This window comes from Talpa europaea (genome assembly GCF_964194135.1).
Source record: "Talpa europaea genome assembly, chromosome: 11".
Lineage (NCBI taxonomy): Eukaryota > Metazoa > Chordata > Mammalia > Eulipotyphla > Talpidae > Talpa > Talpa europaea.
In genome coordinates, this window is record NC_140078.1 from 98200192 (window position 1) to 98225169 (window position 24978).

At 46.8% G+C, this 24978-nt stretch overlaps 1 protein-coding gene across 1 annotated transcript; it reads right to left on the minus strand.

Annotated features, from left to right (window-relative positions):
• Positions 1 to 400: 400 nt before the first annotated feature.
• Positions 401 to 19590, minus strand: RBSN (rabenosyn, RAB effector; the record flags this gene model as incomplete). The annotated part of the gene is made up of 11 exons (XM_084248024.1): positions 401 to 1549; positions 2198 to 2302; positions 3335 to 3437; positions 4695 to 4781; positions 8414 to 8484; positions 10052 to 10293; positions 12335 to 12496; positions 12602 to 12647; positions 13528 to 13628; positions 16017 to 16157; positions 19443 to 19590. 11 exons carry the CDS (start codon positions 19588 to 19590, stop codon positions 401 to 403), a joined length of 2355 nt encoding a protein of 784 aa, XP_084104150.1.
• Positions 19591 to 24978: the final 5388 nt, after the last annotated feature.

Below are 24978 nucleotides of genomic sequence, written 5' to 3' on the forward strand. Positions count from 1 at the left end.
CCCTGCGTAAGGCTGCCCTAGAATACTGCATGATGGCCTGAGGCCGGACAAATGGGCCCGTCAGGAGCACAACCGCCATTTCTACCTTGGGTCCGAAAGAACTGTATTCAGTTACATCTCAGCGGTTACGATTTCAAGTCCCTTCTAAGGGAAAAACCCAACTTAAAAAAAAAAAAAAAAAACCCACAAAACCAGGAAATTGCAAGTGAAGTGACTGCTGATTCTCCCTATTCTAGCTCCCGATTTATTTTTCCGCTGTAGTGAAAATATTTCACGTGCAGGATAAGAAACAGCAGATTCCCTCCCTCAACCTGCATGTATCTTAATTCTTGCCCTTTCTCCTCCTCCATCAACCCCACCAGCCCTCTCTCCACCCCACTGGGCCCTGCCCTTCCACTGGTCAGTCAGCGCCCCCCTTCTGTTTGGCCAAGGTGCGCTTCAGCTCCTTCAGATTCTCCGTCAGCACATCCACCTCATCCAGGCGGCCACACTGCTTGGCATCAAAGATGTACGCCCTGATGTTATCGATCTGCTGCAGGAGCAGCTCCTCCTCGATGGGCTCCTCGCCCTCCGGCCCGCTGTCACTGTCCACCTCGAAGGGGTTGGTACAGGTGGCCTCCTCAAAGGGGTTGCTGGGAACAGGAGGGCTCAGGGGCCTCTGATGGGGATGCTCTTCTTCCTCATCGAAGGGGTTGGGTGCTGGGCTGTCTGGGCTAATGAAGGGATTCCCTGTCCCTGCCTCCTCTTCCTCCTCTTCCTCAAAGGGATTGTACTCTTTCAGGACGTGGGCTGAAGGGCCAGAGGAAAGGTCTGCAGCAAGAGGGCTGGTTGTGCCCTCTGCTGTGGGGCTGGACAGGTCTTCCTCATCAAAGGGGTTCAGGGAGGACACCTCATTTTGCTGTGACACGGTGTCCTGGGGGAGGAATTCCTGCCCAAGGGCTGGCGGCCCAGACCATACTCTGACGGGCTCTTGAGCTGAGCTGGGCGAAGGGGTCTCAGAAGCGGCACTCCTCTGAATTGGGGAGGAGTCTAGATCCAGAGCATAAGCAAGGTGGGTGCGAGGCTCCCTACCAGGCTCCAGCTGAAATGGCCTGACTTCTCGGAAGTCCAGGGACCGAGTCCGAGTATGCACAGACGCCGTCTGGAACTGCTCCCGCTCCCGTTCCCACTCGCGCTCCTGCAGCATCTGCAACTGCTCCCGCTGCAGGTCCTCCTCCTCGGCCTGCCGGCGGGAAAGCTCAATGGCCTTCTCCGTCTGCTGCTGGTCATACTCATCCTGCAGCTGCCGCAGGTTCTCCTGCAGGGTGTGCACTTCATCGGCCCTGCCAGCAGCCTTGGCCTGACTGATGAACGAGGTGATATTGTAGATCTGCTGGAGGAGGGGGTCCGAGTCCTCACTCTGCCCCTGACCGCCTGACAGCGGGAGCCAGCCCTCAGCCTTTCTCAAAGGGGCATGGCCTCCACGAAGGGACGACACCTCCCCATTGGCTGCACGAGATGCTGGGTCACCCCGCCTTTCCTCAAGTCTTCGCTGGGATTCCAAGGCAGCCTGGGGAAATACCAAGCCAAAGGGAAGAAACACGGTCACCATGTCACCAGCAGCCACACCATCAGCCACCCTCCACAGCCTGCTGTCACTAAGCCCTCCCTGGGACTAAGACACCCAGCTGCTAACATCAAGTCATGCTTTTTATCCAGGGGGACAAGAGGGACAAACCTGTTTTTAAAAATAATGAATAACAGTAAGTTAAGGGATAAGGTTTTCTCAGCCTTAAGAGTCACAGGCCATCCACTTGTCTCAAACCTCTGCGGTCTACCACCACGATGTATGCAGGAGCTTGCACAGCATCAAACACGTGTGTCACTTTCTGCTTAAGAGTGCAAATCCCAAAGAGTTCTATGAAAAACTCCCTGGTGTCTGGGTTGCCTGCAACCTCTACCAGAGGGAGAACAGCCAGTCCCTCTGGTATTCTGGACAGAAGATCTCAGACATGCTAAAGGAAAAATAAGGACCTAGAGAGAAAAACAGTAATTTTGGTGTCTACAGAGGAGGGTGAGGCCCAAAAGAAAAATGTAAACTTTTGAGCCAGAGGTTCTGATTCACTACAACCTCATCAAAGGACCTCTGGGGAGCCCATGAGGCCTTGTGCCGAGAGCTGCAGGGGGAAGCGGATCCCAGCAGCCTGCTTCCACTCACCTGTCTCTCCAGGATCCTCTTCTGCTCCATTTCCTGCTGCCTCTTCTTTTTCAGTTCCTCAAACTGTTCTTTGGTTGGCAGTGACATCAAGCCAAGCAACTTTTCCTGTAGGAAGTCACAATTTTATACTTAAACTCTGGTTGAGGTTCATTTTTTACCTAGAAGAGTTTAGGGTAGCTCTGTAAGCCTCCATGTGAGCCTCCACCCACCTCGCCTGCTCTGCCTTTCTCTACAGCACGATGCACCATCTTAGAAGCCATATCTTTTAGTTATTTCTTATCTACCCATTCTCTAGAATATAAGCTTTTATAAGAACAGGAATGTTTGTCTTTTTGCCCACAGTAGGATGCCCAGCACCTAAAACACTGCCTGGTGCCTAGCTGGTACTGACTAAATCCAGAAGTAAAAATCACAAGGAGAAAGGGCCCACCTCTCTGCAGTAAAGTGCTGGGGAGAACCTGCCAAGCCTCTGTGAGATCTGTCAGGGAGCCTGAAGGCAGTTAACTGGGACCTGCTGAGAAGAGGCTTTCTGAAGTAGAAACAACTCAGATCGAACCACCGAGGTATTCTATCCTTGAATCAGTTGTTTCCCCCCCAACCAATGGTCGAAGAAGAGTCCCTTAGAAGCCCATCCAAGGAAGAAAGGCTATGTACAACTGTCTCTCAGGCGATATTCATTAATAGCAAAAAATGGGCATCTATTAAATGACCCACAAAAGGGTAGTGGCTCAATAAAGCATGGCATAAACAGTCAAAGCAGTATTCTGCAGCCATTCAAAGTATCTGAGAGCTAGGTAAAAAAGTGCTTGTGATATAAAATTCAGTGATAAAAAGACATAAACTTGCAAATATGTCCTAATTGTAATGACTTATGTAACAAATACAAATGGGGAAGAAAATATACCAGAATGACTCATGAGTGATTGTACTGGGCCACAGTATTAAAAGTAGTTTTCACTTCTGTTGGAAATCCAGACTTTTCTCTAAATGTGGTGTAATGCATTTATAATCTTAAAAAAATATACCATGTATATATTCCTACACAAACAGAAAATAAGCAAACTGCTGGCATGGTCTTCCCTGAGAGGCAGAAGAGCAGGGTAGGAGTGTGTGATGGGTCTTCTCCTCAGGTTTTACCTGCACGAAGAGTGTAGCCGAGTATCTGATCATCCTCTGCAGCCGCAAAGTGTTTGGATGTGGTGGAGGGTCCTGGTTCAAGCCTAAGGTTAAGATCTTCTTACTGGATTGGAACAAACACATCAGTACAATGGGTGCTGCCAGCCTCAGAAACAAAGATGAAAAGTCTCCGAGTTGTCAAGGAAGATTTGTGGAAAAGAGTTAAACTCCATGGGAGTGTCCCTGAAGTCTGACCCTTTGGCTACACCCAAGGCCACTAACGCAGCATGGGGTGCATGACACACAGTCAGCCATTGAGAGAATCAGCACATTGAGGGTCCTGTGCAACCAAGCTATTCTACTGTCACGGCCTCAAATTTCTTAATGAGTCTTTTTTTAAAAAAGATTTATTTTATTTATTTATGCACACAAGAACTAGGGTGTAAGCCAGAGGCGCAGGGGGTGAGAGGATTTACCAGTGACAGAGTAGGATGCAGAGCAGGCAGATCTATTGAAATACACTGCTGAGGGGAGCAGCAGGTGAGACATGAGAGGTCTGCTGTGCCATGTGGGTAGCTCCCTGGCCGGGGATCAAACTCATGCCACAGTGGCTGGCGATAGCTTGATAGCACTGAGACTTTAACCCCGGCACCACCAGGCAGGACCACATTTCTTAATGGGTCTTAATAATTTTGAAAAAGGGACTTGAATTTTCACTCAAATTTTTTAATTTTCATTCAAAATTTTCAATTTTGTACCAGGCCCTAGAAATTATTGGGTTGTCGGAAAAGTCATGACACATTTTTGCTTGAAAAATAGAAAAAATACGTCATGACTTTTCTGACAACCCAATATGGAGCCAGTTGTGCATGCAAGGATAGGGAAAGATTCCTCATTCCAGTTCTTCCTGAGTCACTGTACTTCCTACACCTCAAGGGCTGATGTAACCCCAGCAGCCAGCACAGGTTAAAAGGCAGCTGTTAACTTGAAGATGGAAGCTAAGTTTCCAGCCTGGCACCACCACTTGCTAGCTGTGGTACATTTTCTCACTTAGAAAATGGGGATATTAGTCCCTGCACCACAGGGTAACTCTGGCAGAATAAATGAGCAACTCTATGCAAGATATCCAGTGAGTAGCATGTAGCTGGTGTCAATAGTTAGCGCCTAGTGCTTCACCAATAATGCACATTAAAAATCCTGGGCCAACAGTCATTGAGATGAAGAGTGCCGGGGATGGCACCTCCCTCAGCCTCCTTCCAACACATACCCACTGTTACCAGGACTTGGAGGGAGCTCAGGTCTGCCAGCCACCCACCACCTCATCAAAATAGCACCTGCTCCACTCAAGGCAGCAGGATAGACAGCACCTGCCAGGACTTACCTCAGAGCATCTATTAGCTCATATACTTTCTGTACTTCCACCCGAAGGTCATTGGCATGTTCCAGACTATAGGTTGTCTCTCCAGCACTAAGGAGAAATCAGAGATGTTTGATCCAAGTTTTGTCACACTGACTGGAGAGGGTAGTGTCAAAGAGTCTAAAGTTTGAGGCCTCACAAAGGGAGACACAGTTAATTCTTTCCAAGTGGCATTTCAAACTTATATATAATGCAGTGTTCATTCCTTTTCAAAATATGCTAACCAACTGGAAGCCACTCTTGGGGACAGACTTGTTTTCAGGTCTCTGAGGACAGGACTAGCTATTACTTACACTCATCATCAAAATATATGTGACTGGGGGCCTCCCTGGTGGAGCAAGGGGTTAAGTCTCAGCACTATGAAGTTATCAGCAGCCACTGCAGCAAGTTCATTCCCTGGCCAGGGAGCTCACCCGCATGGCGCAGCAGACCTCTACTGTCTTGCCTGCTGCTCCCCTCAGCAGTGTGTTTCAGTGGATCCGCCTGTTCTGCTCCCCACTCTGTCTCTCGTGAATCTGTTGTAGAGCAACCCCGATACAAAATGGGGTGCCTGACTGTGGGTCCTCACCCGCGCGCTTAAAAGGACTTATCAATGCTCTACTGCAGGCACACGTGAAAGGTTAATAAAAGGTTTATTTACAAGGGAAGGGGAAATGAGGAAATGTACAGCTCTGGGAGAAAAGCGGGAGACAAAGTTTTAAATGAGTCCTACCCGATCCGCCGATCAGGAATCCCAAAATGGCGCTCTGAGAGCTGGCCGCCAGCCAGGAGTGGTGAAGCCAGGAGGCGAGCGATCGCGAGCCAGAGAGCCAGCAAGGCCCACGTGTTTGGTTTTTATATCCAACCTGGCTGCCCAACTCCAGCCTCAGGTCCCAGCCACCCTCCCCTTGGTGGTGATGGGATTTGTCTTCCCCAATGTCCTGATGGCTTTAGTCTGGAGTGGGGGTGGAGTCCACAAAGCCTGTATGAGATTATCTCAGGACATCCTTTCCCCCTAACAATTCCTCTTACCACCCCTCTGGCCTACACCCCAGCTCTTGTATGCATAAATAAAAAAAATCTTTAAAAAAATTATATGCAACTGAATCTACTGCCCTACTTTGCCGCATTTCACTGTCTTCTAAGACATAATAAGTGATTTACTAAGTGAGTTGGTTCCACTATACCAAAGCAGAAAGCACATGACTTTTCTCACTCAAAGACTACATAGGGAGAACAAGAACAACTGGAAAGCTGCCAAAGAACCCCACAAAGCAGCATGTCAACTGCCCCAGCTCCTGGGTCACATGAACAATAGTTCCCTGTGTGTGAGCAGCTGTGTGAGAAAAGCACACTGATTCCAAATCAAAAATGGAGGGAGGGAATAACTCTGCCTAGGGTGGAGGCGGTGACCTCAGGGAAGGCCAGAGCTGGCTGAACTCTAGTCTCAGAGGAAGAACACAGTTACCCTGTGATCTCAGCACTGCTCATTCAGAAGTCCATTACCCCCACCAGACTGCTGAATTCCAAGTGCAGTGATTATGACTTTTCACATTTGTATGCTTAGTAACTCATACAGGGGCCATGCTTAACCAATGTTTTCGAGAAGAGAAACATTTCCGATAACCTCTGCTATGCATCCAATCTCAGCAATGACCAGCTCAGTAACCTTCCTGAGACAGCAATAATTTAAGCTATATTTCCCTATTTTTTTTAAAGATTTATTTATGCCTACAAGAGCTGGGGTATAGGCCAGAGGTGCGGGGGTTGGGGGTGGTGGTGAGAGGATTCACCAGAGACAGAGCAGGGAGCAGAACAGGTGGACTGACTGAAATACACTGCTGAGGGGAGCAGTGGGCAAGCCAGGAGAGGTCTGCTGTGCCATGTGGGTTGCTCCCTGACTAGCCGGGGATGGAACTCGTGCTGCAGTGACTGCCGATAGCTTCACAGTGCTAAAGACTTGAGCCCTTGCACCACCAGGGAGGCCCCTGTTTCCCTATTTTACCGTCTATAAATCAATCTTAGCTGGAAAATATTGGTGTACACTGTAATTTGAGGATTCAATTAAGTTGTTTCATTATCTCTTACTGCATAGTTTGCCAAAAGAACATCGGGCCAGTATTAAGACGACTTGTGCTTTAGCTTGTTTTCTCCTCCGTGTGTGCAAAATATCAAGGTCATCCAAAATCTGCAATCAGCTGCCCTGTTCTCCATCATGTCAACCAGTTCTAGTCCCCTCAGGTAGTGATGAGTGCTCCTGTGCACTATCTGTTCACTTGGTGATGGCTGGTGCCCTGTAACAGTGCAGCTCCGGAGCAGGGGCACTGTCTTGTTCAGCTCTAGCACCTAGATCAGAGCTTGGCACATCCCTGCTGCTCAATGACTATCTCTCAAATGCACAGTCAAGGGGATGAAATAATCTGATGCTGGTGCTAACAGCACCTCAAATTCTAGCTCACTTATCTCTAATCTATAGAAGATGCAGTATCCTTAAAAAAAGGGTTAGCAATTACTTTCCATAAAGGACCAGATAATAAATATTTTCATCTTTGCAAGCCAGAGAGTCTCTGTTGTAACCATTCAACTCTGCTGCTATGGTGCAAACGCAGCTACCAACAGCAATCAAACAAGCAGGCATGGTCGTGCTCCAGGAACACTTTTTTATAAGAACAAGCAGTAACAGCCAGTGCTGGCAAGGATGTGCAGAAACAGAAACGCTGCTCCATTGCTGGAGGAATGTAAAGGGTGCAGTCATTCTGGAAAACAGTCAGGCAGTTCCCCCAATACAGAGTTACCAGGGGACCCAGCAACTCCACTCCTGGGTATATGCCCAAGAGAAATACACATCCACACGTGTACAAACAATTGTACATGAATCATTCATAACAGCCGAAGTGGAAAGAAGCCAAATGTTCGGGAAAGGACTAGTGGATGCACAAGACGTGGTCTGTACACTTGATGTTCCGCACAAGAAGGAGGAGCACTGCCATGTGTACCGCATGGGGAGTCTACAGAACGTTATACCACGTGAAAGAAATCAGACGCAGGGCCACGTCTGTGATTTCACTCATGGGAGGTGTCCAAAATGCACAAATCCAGAGAGTAACTGGTGGATACAGGGTGAGCAGGATGAGCAGTGACTGCTGATGGGCATGGGGTTACTTATCATTTCTGTTTTAGAATTAAGATAGTACTAATGGCTGAGCAACCTTGTGAATATGCTAAAAACCAATGAACTGTACACTTTAAAAGCGTGAATTTCACAATTATGCAAATTATACCTTAAATTAAAAAAAAAAAAGAAAAAAGAAAGAAATAGGGAACAGACTAGATTTGGACTGTGGGTCAAAGGTTACCAAGCCGTGCCCTAAAGGAAATGCCTGCTGTGCCCTAAACCTCCGTGTCACCCTGAAGTGGCACCTACGTGGCTGTGAGCACGAAGCCTATTGCCTCTGCTCACCCCCAGGAGCTGCATGCAGCCCTCCTGCCCTTCCCAAACCCGCTTGACCAGAGCAGCTGGGCCACCTGAGGAGGCCACACAGAGTCTAACACGGGAGTGTGGGCCACAGACATGACAAAGATTCTCTTCAGTTAGTCACAGAAGATAAGCACGGAGTTAAGATTTTCATTTTCAGTTACTGAAGAATTGCCCTAAAATGCAAGAAAATAGTCACCACTGAATTGGAGAAACAGGAAGAGCTTACTTGAGTGATGCTGCCATCTTGATATATTCAGGCGCTTTTTGGTCAACTTTCTCCATGCAAAGTCGTAATTTCTAAGAACAAAAAAGAAGAGGTGAGTGGTTCTCTTAAGGTACGGATAAGCCCACCCATGAGCCAATCAACAGAGACGGTTCTCTGAACAGTTTCTAAAATGGAAAAATGTCAAGAGTGGTTTTTTGTTTCATTTTGTTCCGAGAGTTATTTCCCTGACTTACACGTCCACTTTACAAGCAAAAATCTTGCAGGAAGGAAAGTGAGGGTGGTACTCGCGACTTTGAGGGGAGTTAAGGCCCTCCAGGACACAAGCCACTGAGTGTACCAAGGCAGAGAAAAACAATTAGTTGGTACACTCTTTGTCTACGAGGTGATATAAGACCCTGGCACGAGCGATCTGCAGGCTTTCTTCAAAAAAGAAGGAACGCGGCCTCCCCAGTGGCGCAGCGGTTGAGCGCTGGGTTGCGCAGCCTCTGCAGCTCTGGTTCGATCCCCGGCCACCGAGTGAGGATCCCACATGTCACAACAGACCTCTCCTGCCGCCCGCTGCTCCCCTCAGCAGTGTACTCGGTCTGTCTGCTGCTCTGCTCTCCGCTCCGACTCTGGTGAATTTTCTCACCCTCCCACGCTTCTGACTGTACCCAGTGCTTGTATAAATAAATAAATAAATAAATCTTTAAAAAAAAAAAAGAAGGAAGCAAGTTCTTGTCCCTAGATTACCCGCCTGGGTCTATGCAGGCACCTTCTTCTCCTTTTCTCCTTTTCCCAATAAATCTGCCCTTCTGAATGGAAAATAAAAGGAAGCAAAAAGCATGTGGCTATTTATAAAAATGAGTTTTCAGGTCCTGAACTCCACATAAGGAATGAATAACGGCTACACCTGCAGCTCAGCACAAGGTTTAACTAACAGCGTTTCTAGTAATCTTCATGGAGAGTCCAGAAACTCAGCCCTTTACAACCTCCAGAACTGCTGACAGCGACCACTCAGTGGTCACCAGAGAGTTGCATGTTCTTTCTCTGCTCAGACTTTTGCCAGTTTCCTCTGTCGGAGGAACTCCCCAACTCCTACTGGCCCTGCCCGACCCCCACCTGGTTAATCATTCTCAGCCTGCCACTAGGCCAACCCGGTCTCCCCACCAGTCTGACTCTACATCCCACGTTCCTGCACTACACTACATTCCTCTCCGTCTGCACTTCTACTGAGGTCACTGGTGGTAATGAGCGGAGGCATTCAGAGGACTCAAAGGGGAAGCCTCAGCCTAGGGGCAGTTTCTCAAACTAGGAAAGCCTGAAGCTTCCAGGTGAATTTCCCAGGACTTCTCTGGCCCACTGTTCACCACTGGCTCCAGCCCCAGAACCTATCCCCTTATTCCAGGACCACCAGAGCCTCCAACTTCCAATTTTCAAGTTGGCAAGGAGGGTAAGGGAATAAAGTTGCCACACACCCAGGATGACTCTGTGACTCACCCAGGCCCCTAGCTAGGAAGGCACACTGTGGCCCTTTAGCAGAAACTAAAAATGATTCAAAGAACAACTTTCCAAACATCCTCCAAAATCTGCAGGCTTGCACATAAGGAACAACTGACTCTGCCTCTCCAACCAGATCCAAGACGGCACACGAGTCACCTCGTAGAGCTTCGCGATGTCGGGCGTGTGCTCCTTTTCGTCTATCTGCTGCTCCCTCTTGAGCAGCGTGTCCTTGCAGTGTGTGCAGCAGCGGATCCGGTCATCATCCTTCTCGTCCAGGACGGAGCTCACGCTACTCACACTGCTGATGCTGCCCCGGCGGGAGCCATGCACACTGCTGGGTGACTGGCTGGGGCTGGTGTGTGTGCTCAGGGCGTCCTTGCTGGCGCTGGTGAGCTTGTCTGTAAAGTACAAAACAGGGCAGGCAGCAGTAAGCCTGTGCCTCCAACCACCTACCTCCCACGACCGCAGGGGGCTCACAGGAGCTGGTGGGGGCAAGAACCACCCACGACCCTGCCTTCTAGGAGTCCGTTCCACAGTGCGATGGAGTCACACTGCCAGCCAGAACGTCAGACAAACAAGGATAGTCTGTCTTTGAGGCTGAGGTCCACTTCTAGCCTGGCCTTCCCACCTACAATCCCCTCCATCTGCCCTGTGTCTCAGACACAACCCATGTTCTCCCGGCCTTGCCCCCACTCCTGCCAAAGCACATCCTCCAGGAAGCCTCCCTAATTCCTTGTGGCAAAAACCCACATGCCTTTCCTACCAGCTCCCACACATGGCCCCTCTTGGAGCGTTTCCACCTGTCTCCCTGTGTGACCCTTCTATGTGCCCTGAGCTGCCTAAGGATCTGGGACTCTTTGAGGACAGAAACTGTGTCTTAGTCATCCTTGTATCCTTTTATGTCCAACAGGCCCCTCACTGCAGCTGCCCCATAAATGTTAGTTAATTAGCCCAACATAAGGGCGAGGAGTGGCCCATAAATGTAACTCATGTGGTCTCAGGTGGAGACATGGGGTTCAGTCTCAGAGTAAAAGGAAAATATCAAGCTAACGTGTGCCTGATGATACCACAGCCAAACTGAGGAAGCATCTGTCCACACACCCCATAGCCAGCAGCACATGCAGAGTCAACGGAAGTCTCCAGAGTTGCAACACCACCCAAAAGTGCCAGAACTGGCTAAAAGCCTACAAGATCATCTTTAGCAGCTTCTTACCAGTTGAGATTCACAGCTGCGGACCATCTGGTTCCACCGAACCTTTGTCGTCTCACTCCCACAATTCTCTCTCTCTCTCTCTCTCTCTCTCTCTTTATTTATTTATTTATTTATTTATTTATTTATTTATTTGTTTGTTTGTTTGTTGAGGCATGCTTTATTTGTTTGTTTGTTTGTTTGTTTATACATGCACTGGGTACAGTCAGAAGCGCGGGAGGGTGAGAGAATTCACCAGAGCCAGAGCAGGGAGCAGAGCAGGCAGAAGGACCGAAGTACACTGCTGAGGGGAGCAGCGGGCGGCAGGAGAGGTCTGCGCGCCATGTCCCACAATTCTCTTAATAGGCCTTCCACACTGCCACAGCTACTCCATGCGCTCGTCCACAACCTTCCCTGGATCTTTCCACATCCCACACCTTGGTCTTGCTCTTCACCACTCAGGATGTCCTCCTGCCCCATCTCCTTGCAATCCTAGCCCTCATCTTCAGAGGTTCTTCCTGAACAACACCTCGCAACCCTTAGCGTCCACAGTCTTGCTCTGCTCGGCCTCTGTGCTCACTCAGTGCTTCTCATGACACTACAGTCTGTTCTCTAGGTCAGTGAGCTCAAAGGAAAAGGAAGCGTCTTAAGGAAAGAGCTAGCCCATGCTCACTTTAAAAGCCCCTCTCCCACAGTCTCCTCTCAAAGCCTTACCTGCCACTGGCAGAGCTGACAAAGATTTGATCAACCCACCTTGGTGCCTGATGTAACTTCTTTCGTTGTATTTATCTCTCTGTAAAGTAACTACTTCCATCCCCTGCTAGATGCCAGACTCCTTAGGGGAATGGACGATCCCTATAGGACCATAGATGGGAAACAGCGAACTCCTTGCCCTCCATGATCCCCCTGGATGTTGACACTGGTCACTACCAACCTGGTATCCCAAGTTGTGTGGCCCTTGGGGTTAAGTACAATTTTACATTTATAAAAGGTTGTTTTTAAAAAAAGGAAATGTGACAGACCATCTGGGGCTCACAAAAAGTAACATATTTACTATCTGATCTTTTACAGAAAAATTGTCAGCCCCTCACATCCCTCACCCCTGTGTCTAGTGCAAGCCTGCAGTGGGCTTCAAGGAATCTTAAGTGAGTGAATGACAATCTCATGGGCCATCAACTTAAACAAAAGGTCCCAAAAGTTTCCCAGCAAACAACCTCGTCTCAGGAGATGAGGCCTTTGAGGTCACCTACTTGCTAAGGGAAGGCTGATGAGCTCCATACACTTCTTGCACATGATAGACCCACAGAGGCGGCAGTGGTGACGGCGGTTACGGATGCTGAACTTATTCCCACAGTCTGGACAGAAAGGGACGTCCTGGTCATTGACCCAAGGCACCACAGACTTTTCTATTGCTTTAGGAAGAACAAAACAAAAACCAAACAAACAAGAAAGCAAGTCATTTATAGAGACTTGGTCAGAAAGAAAGACAAATTGAGTGTGAGTGGAGTTACAGTTACCTCGGATCTTAGCAGACTCAGTATTTGTTCTGTCAAATGCAGTGAGCTGTCAAGGAGAAAGAAGAACACCAATTGGAATGAATCAGGGGATATATACTCTCTCCACAGCAGGCGGCAGCAAGCAGGGATCAGCACATCTGCACTGCCAGGTCTCACCTGTCATCCCTCACCCCACAATGTCACAAAAGCAATGTCACATGCCGTAGAGTAGAGTAGTAGATTTGCCGCTAGAAGGCGCCGCCATACTCCCTTGTCCCACCTGCAGTCTCTTTACTGTCAGTTACCCACTTAGGCAATAACCAGGGGTAGGCAAGGATGCATGGGGATGGCACTGAAAGCAACAGGGAACTCGCTATTCTCCACGGTCCTGCAGGACAATGACACTGGTCCCATATTTCTGTGCAAAGTACACCTAGTGTATCTGTGGTTGTTTTTATACAACAAACATTTCTAGGATCAAAGTGAAACAGAGCAAACATGGTACTGAAGACACACTCTCACACCACACCGGGAGAGGGCCAGGCCAGATGTTCCCACACTGCCTGGGCTGAGCACTCCCCATGGACTGTCACCAAGTTCTCTATTTGCCATCAAATGAGATCAAACACTATGCCTGACTGTGCCTAGGACACCCACGAGAGGAAAGAATCTGAACGCAGAAAGGTGTTCCAGCAGAGGAGAAACCTTCAGTGGGAGGAAAAGGAAAGCCAGTCATGTGACAAGTCTGTTAACTGGGGTGATTCCCTTCAGTAAAAGCAGCCCCCACATGTCCTCCAGTCCTCTCTAGATGGGGGGCTTCTCTGCCAGCATCAGATACACAGGACATTCATAACATGCTACAGAAATGTAATTCCTCCCTCTCCCCCGGCCCCAGCCAGGAAATTTATATTTGCAGAAAAAATGTGTTTTAACACAACAAAATTTACCTTCTCTAACCTGATTATTAATTTATTGACTTCAACAACATAGTGGTCAATCCTGGCAGCTCGGTGTTTTTTGAAGTCTGAAAGATGGCTTCTCACAGCACCTAGAAAGAGGGGACATGGGGTGATAAGTGACTTGTCATTGCACTGAGGGCGCTATCTACCTCACTGCTGTCCTCAGTGAATTTCAAAAGCAAGTAAAAATTCTAGGATTTTAGAGTGTCTGTAAGAAATTTTTAAATTAGGAAAGCAAAAGGAAGGAAATTTGCCAGGGTAACTATGGTGACCTTGGAGGCAAGAGAACATAAGAGATCTCTGAGTCCAATGGATAAAAGTCTGGACTCTGGAGCAAACCTGTATTCAGGTTTGAATTCTGCCACACATTGTCTAACTTCAGGCCAGTTACTTATCCTCTCTTGTAAAATCACCCATAAAATAGGGATACCAATAATATCTACTTTAGAGGGTTGTTATGAGGATCAATTAAATTAAGTATAAAGTCACTGCCTAGCATGTGAATGTCTATGAAATAAAAAGGCAGTAACATTATCAGTGATTTTTAAAAATCGCTCTTATTTTTCTATACTTCCAAAGTTGGTGTTTTTTCCATCAAAATAAAAACAATCCTCCTCAAAACCACCCCCAAAGTATAAATACCAAAAGATGCCCTTGGGGGAAACTAGTTCCTCGGTCCAGCAGTCAAAACCTGGGAGAAACCTCCCCAACACAAATGGAGCCAAGCAGCTCGTCCAGGTGCACCTGCAATACGCCTCGGCTCAGCTGCGCCTCCTCCCAAACAGCAGGCCTGCCCTGGACCCTCTCAGCATGCCATTCAGTTCCCTCCCCCGCCCCCACCAACTGCGCCCTATGCATTTACATCCTGTGCCACCTGAAGTCTAATATGTACACACTTAGCCAGCCTGTGTGTCTCCTTCCCTAACCATATTCGAATTAAATTTTCCTTTAGAACTCTAAGGGGTGACCATAAATATTAACATGTAAAATCTGCCATTCACTTGACCTTCTGCAATCTGTGACTTCCTTCAGTTATTGAAATAAGCACGTTCATCAGAAAAAAATCACCCTGATAATTTAACATTGGCAATCATTGAAATAAGCTATCAAGAAGCCAGCAAGAATTTACATTCCTGAAATTTCTCCTTTGTTTCTAATTTATAGGTAATTTATTATTTCAAATGCGTATTATCATCTTTAAAGCCATGATGAAAATGTTACCTCTCCGTGTTAGAGCCATTAGCCACACGTGGAGACTAAACACCTGAAATGTGGCTAGTGTATGGCCAAGGAACTAACTTTTAATTTTACTTAATTTAAATTTAAATAGCCAAATATAATTAGTAGTTATTCTGGGCAATGCAGTTCTAGGATTTTCCTCATCCAAAAGCTACCTTCAGTAGTGGCACTCTAAGAATGCGATGGATGACTCTGCGTAATGTGACTATCCTTCTTAGAGCCTGTTTTTTCATCTGTAAGTGGGAATGAATGTCACACCCATTCTACCTTGTTAGGCTGTTGTGAAAAGTGAAAAAATAAAGAATCATGAGACAATCATTACTTATCCACTTCATGGTCAGAAGATAATGCAGTAAGGATGTTTTCACTTAACAGTAAAGGGTCTGCAGTGCTAGCTGGTTCAACTCTGTGTGGCATGATCTTTTTGATGACAGCTATATTGATATATTATCCACATACATACAATTTACCATTTAAGGGGAACAAATTCAATGGTTTTTAGTATACTCAAAGTGGTGCAATCAGAACCAAAAGAAATTCCCGAATATTTTCATCACCACAGAAAGATTATCTTGAAAGTAAGTAGATACCATAATTACATGACTCTGAAAAGTAAGTTGCACAAACCACTGGAGTTTGTGCCTAAGCTGATGTCAGAGAACCGGACTCATCCACCAGTTTTGAAGTTTCCCAGCTATTTGATCCTGGGCAGGTCCCTTTGGGGTTCAGTGAGTACTAAATGAGAGCACACACGTAAAGCATTTAATGCAGTGCCTAACACAAAGTAGACGTTCCGCTCTTCTCCCAGCTAGCATGTGAGGTGCACAAGAAACTTAGATTCTGGTTTATTGATGCCTCCTCAGCCAGTTCTTTTTTAATTTTTTTAAAGATTTATTTATTTATGCATACCAGAACTGGGGTACAGGCCAGGGGTGCCAGGGCGGGGTAGGGGGGCGAAAGGATTCACCAGAGACAGAGTAGGGAACAGAACAGGCAGATCGACTGAAATACACTGCTGAGGGGAGCAGCAGGCGAGTCAGGAGAGGTCTGCTGAGCCATGTGGGTAGCTCCCTGGCAGGGGATCAAACTCGTGCTGCAGTGGCTGCGAATAGCTTCATAGGTTGTGTCTTAACCCCTTGGGCCACCAGGGAGGCCCTCCTCAGCCAGCTCTTAAAACATTAACTAGAATGTACAGATGCTCGCTCAAAAGTGCTAAATAAATGAACAGATTTTCTTACCAAGTTCCTGGGGTTCCCACATGTAAGGATCAACCCCTCCATAGCTGAAAGATTCATATCCTTGGGTCCCCGATTCTGCTCGGTCATCTCCTTCTCGTTTCAATAATCTGTTCTTTGCTTTCTTTGCTTTCTGGACAAGACCTTGAAAAATGGAACACTACATATGAATCCCTGAAGAACCCAGGAAAGAGTCAAGGGAAATCTCAAAAAAAAAAAAAAAAAAAAAAAAAGTTGATGAAATAATTATGCTTTGCTTAAAAATGAAGAAATTTTTGTACCCCAAATAAAATGTACATATCCACTGTACTCCAAACACCACAGACCAAAACTCTAACTGGTATGAGCAGTAAGTTGGCTTATGACACCAACAGACAGCTACTAAATGACACATCACCAACTTTAAGAGCCCAATTAAATAGATGTGTTAAAATCAAATCCAAACTGGGGGCCAGGGTGACAGAAGTGATTTTTTTCCACTATCATAATAGAGAAGTGGGTATGTAGATATAATCATTTTTCAAAACTTACTGAACTGTGCACTTGAAAACTACATATAAACTGCTAGGGGACACATGAGTAAACACTTGCTGTTTCCCATCAGGATGGGCTTCAGCCAAACCAACAACCCTGGGCTGGTGTTCCCAAAATGCTTAACTGCAGTTAGCACTCACCCCCCCAACTGCTGCCAACCCGCCTACTGAATGCCTATGTGAGGATACTGACAAGAAGCTTCAAGACACAGATACAACACATACAACCCAACACAGCAGAAATGAGACTTGGAAAGAGAACGTGAGTTTCCCAAATTGAAAGTGCCCTCAAATACACTAAGCCCGTTCATGCTGACACCGCCACAAAGACGGGCTATCCCTACTCACAAATGAGGACGTGACATCAAAGAGGAACTTGCTTCACCCAAGACCACAGCGCTTATGGGCCACAGGGCTGGAAATGGAACCCTCATCTGCCTGAGCACTGGTTCTCCCCAGTCAGCACTGACTGAAAACTATGCCTCCAAAGAACAGTGGTTCTGCTACCAGTGCTGCCAGGAGACCTGGTGTGAAAATGGATCAACAGTCAAGTGGGGGAAAAAGAATTGTCAATTCTAAGTTGCTCTCATGAATGTTTTTAAATTTTAGGTGACTGTCATCCCTTTCGGTCACAGAATCTAGTAGAAAATACCAGATTTAAAACAAAATAATTCAATTTCTTTTCCATTTACTAGAGCAATACTTCATGGAGATACCATGATTCTGAAGTATCCCGTCACTTGAGTAACAAGAAAAATACTCCTGTCGCTTTTCAAAAATCTAGGTAAATGCAGATATGGGGGACTAGCAGGCAAGGCATGGAACTGACAAGATTCCCTGATTATCCCTGATTATCAATCACTCTGGGATGGTGTTCTCCAACAGGAAAAATAACAGGACAGAACTTAAAAGGATACCCTCTAAAATGCCTCAAGTAGTCTTTTTTAACAACAGGGGAGAGGAACCTGAAACAGGGCTGGGGGCCGAACTCACTGACCACTTTTTAGCAATCACATGTTTCTGTTTTCTTCTCTAAATTCCCTCTAAAATCTCTTTTTGCTGTAATATTTCACTTGCCTAGAACTAGCATTGTCTAAGAACTTCCCAGAATCAAAAGACCCAATGGAGAGTTGATCTGTTTTTTAAAGGATTTTCCAAAACTCTTTGATATCAACCTTTAAAACTTTACTTTCTGGGGGCCAGGGTGACAGAAACTTAGGCCAGGGTGAGCTGAAACTTGGCAAAATGACCATTAGTGGTACTGAAGGAATGTTTAACTCAATCTCTTCGTTCTTCTGAGGTACAGTTGGGGGGGTCAAAACCCACAAGAAAATGCTTTCAAGTTTCTTTTAAAATGAACAAAATTTCCACACTAGTATTTAAAAAAGATTTCCATATCTATTATTCCCTAATAATCTTAAACATTATTCCTCTAATTAGTAAGGTCATCACAGAAATCTGAGGACTTTCTCTAAAACCTCTCAACCTCACTGGCATCAAAGTCTTGGAGACATCACAGTACATGGCTCAGTTCAGCTGACACTAAAAGCGGAAGCTGTCATCATGGAAGCCCTCTAGGCATCCAAGGAAACTTAGCTGTTTGCTTCCCAGCTGCAGTACACATGACATAGGAACAAGGGCCTAATATCACCAGTGCTGCCACATGGAAAGAGCAGCACTAGGCTTAGAGGCTTTCACCTGGGTTCAAGGCCCACTTCAGTCAATTCCTGTATGACCTTGTAATCAACATTTCTCACCTTTCCTCTGTAAAATGGGACCAATTACGTTCCTGCAGGGTTACTAGGAGAGTCAAATGAAATACAAATGTGTGTGAAAGAACTCTGAAAACTATAAAGTGCAGGACTTTAGCCAGGGTGCGGGGGAGCCCCCTAATAGTAGCTCTGCTCCAACCTCTACAGTCAGAAGGCACCCTGTCCACTGCAGGACTCAACATTTATTAAATGCTTGATTTTGCCATGTTTTGGACAGATGTTATAAATGTTAATGCCTCAACAGCTCTTTTTCTGCAATGGAAAGCGAAGACGTGGAGCAGGGCTATTTGATTACAGGGAGCATGTGGCTTTCTTGCATGTATGGAAGCCAAAGTCCACTTGGGAATACATGATCATTCCTTTCTCTCCCACCCAACAAAGAACTGTGAATACAGCTTCCAGACCTTTTAAATCTCATGTTCAGAAATGCTGCCAGCTGTGAGAAGCAGGTTAGCTGAATCACTAGGGAAGTATTTAGAGATTAGAATTTAGGGGTTAGAATCTATACTCTAAGAAATAAACACTATAGTCAAATTACTTTGAAATATTATTTCTATAACCCTAGGACCTAGGCTTTGAGAAGTTCAAAAACTAAATTTTAACTTTTGGGATTGTTTCTTCTTGTTTTTCAACTATGACCTTACTTTTCCTGGGTTGTGGAGAATTAGGTCCAGCTGAGGAAGGAAGGATGGCAGGGAGATTGGAATCTGTGACAAGGAGATGGGTATACAATATGTCTCCACTTTCAGAGCAAAGGGAAGGATTTCTACTTCCAAGCCCTCTTAGCGGGCAGTGTAGGAACTCAGTCATCAGGAGTCAGCAGAGCACAGCAATTCCCCTTGCTAGGTTTGACGCCAGGCTCTGCTTGTTGTGTGACTTCAGCCGGGTTATTTAATCTCTTTGTGTCTTGCATGGGGGCTCACAGTCATACAGTGATTATGAGAAATAAAGGCTGATGATAATATGTGAGATTTTTAACAATGCCTGGCACATTGTAAGGATTAGATATGTTTACTAAAATCAATTTACTATTGTTATCATCATGGTCCAGTGGTTATATGGAAACTGTTGAAGACCATCACTCCTACCGACAGAATGGAATAAGCTAAATCCTTGCCTCTTACTTTTAATTTGCCCTTTGACATCACGGTCATCCCCCGAGTGCTCATCCTCATAATGCGACTGAAGCTGATAGAAAGACTGCAGGTCCTTCAGGCACAAAGGGCAGAGAAAACCCTCCCTCACGTCCCCTGGATCATCCAGAGAAGCCATGGCAGTGTCTTTCTCAACCCCCACAAGGCAGGGGCCTCATGCCAAGAGTCAGCTTGATTCTTCTGCAAGTGACCGGGGTTCTGGAGGCATTAGCTTAAGCAAGCAGCACATGGACAATGAGGACGTGGCGTCATGGCCTGGATGATGCTTCCTCCCTGGAGTAGGAGAAACCTTGAGAAAGGACAGAAGAGGGAAAAAGTCAATTCAGGAAAATCAGCGGCAACAGAATTTTCTTCATTATTTTCACAATTAGCAAGGGTACTTAATGTCTGTTGTGTGCAAGCTTGCGAAAACAAACCACAAAAAAATTTGGTGCTCAAATAATTCAGAGCTTAATAAGTTACATTTTCTGTTTCCTGAGCCATGGCGATGTCTTATTGGCCAATGTCACTTCAGAAAGACTCCTGGCCTTGGGGAGAACCCAGACAAAACTTTCCACAAAAGCAGAAAAATTTCTCCCAAGAACCTGAGGCCGAAAACCACAATATAGAATGAGACACAAAACCTTTAGGATGTGACAGCATCACAGACAATGGTGACTCAATCAAGTAGGAAGCATAGATTCTTGAAGGGACGAAAATTCTATGTCAACAGTAACACAATACCAGGCAATTCTCTAACACTCATTCCAAATGTTCCAACTTCATAATACATATGCCACTTTCGCTACTGGGGAAATATCTCAAGTACTCATCCAGAAGCAGACATTTTATTTGACTCTCTTTACCTTGATCATTTATTCAGCATCATACATTGAGCTCCTGCACCTTTGTCAAAAACGTAAAGTGATCTTAGAGACCGATCCTACATCTGTCAGTGCAAAAAAAATTAAGGACAATGTAGTCAATTGGCATAATCCTAAAATGGGAAGCCCTTAGAGATGCAAGTTTGGCTATTGCAAATAATAATAAATGACAGGGTCTGCCCTATTAAAGAAAATCCCAACCTCAGTCTAAAGGAGTGCATTAGAAACCTAGTGGTCAAAAAGAAAAACCTATTTTGTGTCTTATATTTTTATAGCACTTTCTCTCCAATCAATTCACTAGATTTCAGAAGTGACAGCTAAGCAGCAAGATTAATGTTCTGAGTACTTCAAAAATAAAAGGATTTGGAACTCAAAATAAATCAGGCTTTAATAAGTTACATTTTCTGTTTTATTGGACCATGTCAAAGTCACTTCCAATGTCACCTTAGAAAGACTACCAGCAATAAGGGGGAGTTGGACAAAAACATTACACAAAAGCAGAGAATTTTTTCCCCACAAGCCACAGCAGGGACTCTAAGCTTTGGAAGTACTTGCTTAGAGGGTCACTGAGGAGGGACTTCTTGGTCCTCAAAGCTGAAGGGTGGCAGTGACCCAAGAAATAAATAAACAAAATACCAGGTCCCTGTTTTCTCCTCTAGCTAATAAACCCAATGACTGTGTCGATGCAGATCTCAGCGTCTTTGCCAGATTGTCAAGTGAAACAGCAACTCCAGGTCTGATATGTTCTCTCCCCAGACCTTGGTTCATCTGATCCCAGGACTGACAGTTCCCTTCCTTCTGATGCATCCAAATCTAACGCCATGAATCAAACATAAACCCACCCCTCACATCTCAACCCAATGTCATTTCAAGGAAATGCTTCTTTCTTGAGACACTCCCCAATCTGGCTTTTCCTTCACAGCACTTATCTCAATTTATAACCACAAAGACATATGTGAAAGGACTGAACACTAAGATCATAAGCTCTGTGAGAGCAGACACTATGTTTTCCACAACACCTATCCCCAGGGTCTAGGACAAACCACCAAGCAGCACAGTAAAACTCGACGAATGAATGAACCAACAAACTCTAAGATCATACAACCAAACCTACACCACAAACCAAAGAAACCGACCACAAACCACAAAGACGGCCCTACAGTCCTAACTCCAAGCCCCTCACACCCTACACTAGGTCCAACAGGAATGCTACACGTCCAACAGGAATGCTACCCCGCACAAATGCTGCTGCTACACATCCCTCAGCCTCACGGCCGCACACAGCCACAAGCCACTCCACGCGACACGACTGTGCGCTCGCCGCATAACCACACACATGAAAGACCCACACCCACAGGGCAGGGCAGACATGACAGCTTCCCACGTCGCCCGGACGCCGCCCCAACAACTCCACACCCTCGGACCCAAACGCCCGGATCTCACACAACCGGAGAATCAAGCACAACCCCTCCCGGGACACCCACCCGCCCACCACTCCTCAGCCGCAGAACCAAACACAACTGCACACGCCCCGCGTGACCACACAACCCTCAGAGCCCAATCACCGCAGGCCCCCGCCGGCGGGGCGCGCGCCCGACAGCCGCAGCGCCCACCACACACGTCACACCCCCGCCGCCGCTCACCTCCCACACGCTCAGCCCGCGCGGCCGCGCCCGGAGGGGAGCCGCGCCCCCGCCCCCGCCCTGCAGGTTCGTCCCGGCCTTCTGTACCTCACGGGGCTCTCGCGGGCACGCAGGCCTGGACAGTCCTCGGGCCCGGACTGTGGGCCTCCGAGGTCCCTCACACCGCCGCGGCGGCCATTTTCATCGGCTGCTCGGCGCTCGGCAGGCGCGCCTGAGGCGGCACTAAAACCGGAAGGCAGGCTAACCGACGCCCGTCGAACGCCGAGTCATCGAGGGCGCGTGGCGGGGGCTTCTGCGCAGGCGTCGTAAGAACCGACGGGTCGCGAGTGGGCTTTGCAGCGTTTTGACTTCGCGGGTAATGAAGTGCCAGGCGTTGATGCCAGCAGCTCTCGCTCCACCCCGTTGTACAGACAAGAAAACTGAAGTCATTCTGTAGTTCCAGGTGAACAGGGAATGAGGCAGCCGCGGGATCTTGAACGCCGCGACCCCAGCCCCAAGTGCAGCTCTACGTGGGAGTCAGTTCATTTGAGTTAGAGATAAAGGGAATATGCAGAAGACGGGGAGGCAGTAGAAAGACCCAGAATAGAAACACTTGAGAGTGGGGACTTAGAAGGACAGGTGTCCGGTGGGTGTACAGCATCGTCAAATCTGTGGTATTGTTAGGGGGAAAAGGCTGTCCTAAAGCTAATTCCATGCAGGCTTTGTGGACTCCACCCCCACCCCAGGCCAAAGCCACTGGGAACCCCAAATCCCATCACCACCAAAGGGAAGGTGGCTGGGACCTGAGGGTGGGGTGAAGCAGCCAGGTTGGTATAAAGCCAGACACCTGGGCTTTGGAGGGTCCCCCATTTTGGCTCCCCGCCAGCTCGCAGCAGCTCTGAGAGTGACTTTGTTGTTGGTTTTTTTTTTTAAATAATAAATTTTATTTTTATATTCCCCATACAATTTCAACCCCCCCCCCATTTTGACCCCAATCCCTCCCCTCCCGCCACCCACCCTCCCCAAAAGTGTCTCTGGTTCATAGATTTTTGTTGATTTTGATTTTCACTTTCTTATAGTTATTCATTTTCCTGGTCCCTTATTTAAGTTTTCTAGATTCCTGCTATGAGTGAGACTGAGAGTGCCTTTGGGCTTCCAGGTCGGCGGATCGGGTAGGACGCATTAAAGACTTTATTTCCCTATTTTCTCCCTGAGTTGTACATTTTCCTTATTTCCTTTTCCCTTGTAAATAAATCTTTTATTAACCTTTTGTGTGTGCCTGTAGTGGAGTATTCATAAGTCCCTTTTAAGCGCACGGGTGAGGACCCACAGTCAGGCAACCCGTTCAATATCCGGGCTGCTCTATAACAGTATTTTCAAAAGACAGGATGATCATCAGCACCTGCTGGCCTTGCTGTGCCTGGCGCCTCAGGGTGCATGGAGACACTCCACATCGCAGTCCTGGGCGGTGTTTGCCGTCTGGGCTGGCCTTTAGCAATGGCCCTGGCTCCGGACATCTGTCTGGGGCCAGATAAGTCTCAGAAGGGGCTTCATAAGTCTCATGTGGGCTTCAGCCATGAACCTTTTATTAAATCATCATGATTTTGCCTGTCAGTCTATCATCTACAAAAGACTGTCACATTCACCACTTCAGTTACTCAAAAAAGCTCTGAATATGACTTGCAGCTTGTCAGTTAACTCTGGAACCGACCATGGAATCAGCCACTGACATTCTATTGATAGGTTTAAGAATGATGGTGGCAAAGCGTTGTCATTATTAAAGAACTATTACCATTATTCAAGACTCTTGCTGTTGTAACCACAACCCCTTCTTTTTGTAGCCTAAAATCTTTTAGCACAGAAAGGTTAAACTAAGCAGAATCAAACACTGAACCAAACACTCTTTACTTCCCTCTTCCCTTGCTTCCCCCTCTGTAATTTACTCCCTATTCCCATGCATTCCCTGAAACCTTGAGAACTCTGTTACTTCTCCAACACAATTCTCTGTGCCCCTTCAGAGATAACCAAAGCATCAGGGAAAGCCTCTGCTCAGCCCTAAGGGCTGTAAGCCCCAGAGGAACATACTTTCCTGGAAAAGATACACACTATCACCCCTGATGTCTGCCAGGCACCTCCTCAGACTGGGAAATGTGAAGCCCCTCACTCTTTATACCCTGCATAGCACCACATTCTTGCCTTTTATATAAAATCAGAGATCCGCCACCATTGGGGCAGCTGGTTTCAATAGTTTGGTTACCCAAGTGCCAACTCCCTTGGTGGTCACCTCATAAAATAAACTTTGTGCAAAGATATTTTCGTGTTTCACTCACTTAACTGGGCTTGAGCAAAAGACCTGGTTTGGTCACTTACACTATTTCCATCTAAATAACAACAACTAATATTTGCTGAGTGATTTGCATATGCCAATCATTGTTGTATGTGTTTTCCATGTCTTAACTCATTTAATTCTTATACGACCCTATGTGGTACAAACTGTGGTTCCCATTTTGTAAAATGGAATAAAAATAGCTGCTCCCTTCTAGGTTGGAGAATTCAACAGGCTGCCATTTGGAAATTGTGGAGCATTGCCTGGCACATAGGAAGGACTATGTAAATGTTTGTTAAATAAAGAAAAAAGAAGGGAGGTGTCACCAGCAGCCTTGGCCATCATCAAGCTGAGTCACATGGGGCCCTGGGAGTTTATCAGGGCGGCATTTTGGGGATCCTGGCCCTGCCACATGGGAACTTAGAACATATTTCAAGAGCAACTGCATTCTCTGTGTGTGTGTGTGTGTGTGTGTGTGTGGTGGAGGAAGTGACTGCCTCAACAAAACTGAAAAGTGGAAAATACAGAATTGACTTTGGGGGATGTGAGTTGCAAGGCCACATAATTTGCACTCCTTTGGACACCCTGCACTCAAAAAGCAAGACTACCAGCTGTCTCTAGGGGCTTCTTGGTGAGTGGGAAAGAGGCACCTGCCCACAGTGGATGCAGTCCTGTGCCCTATGCCAGGACTCCAG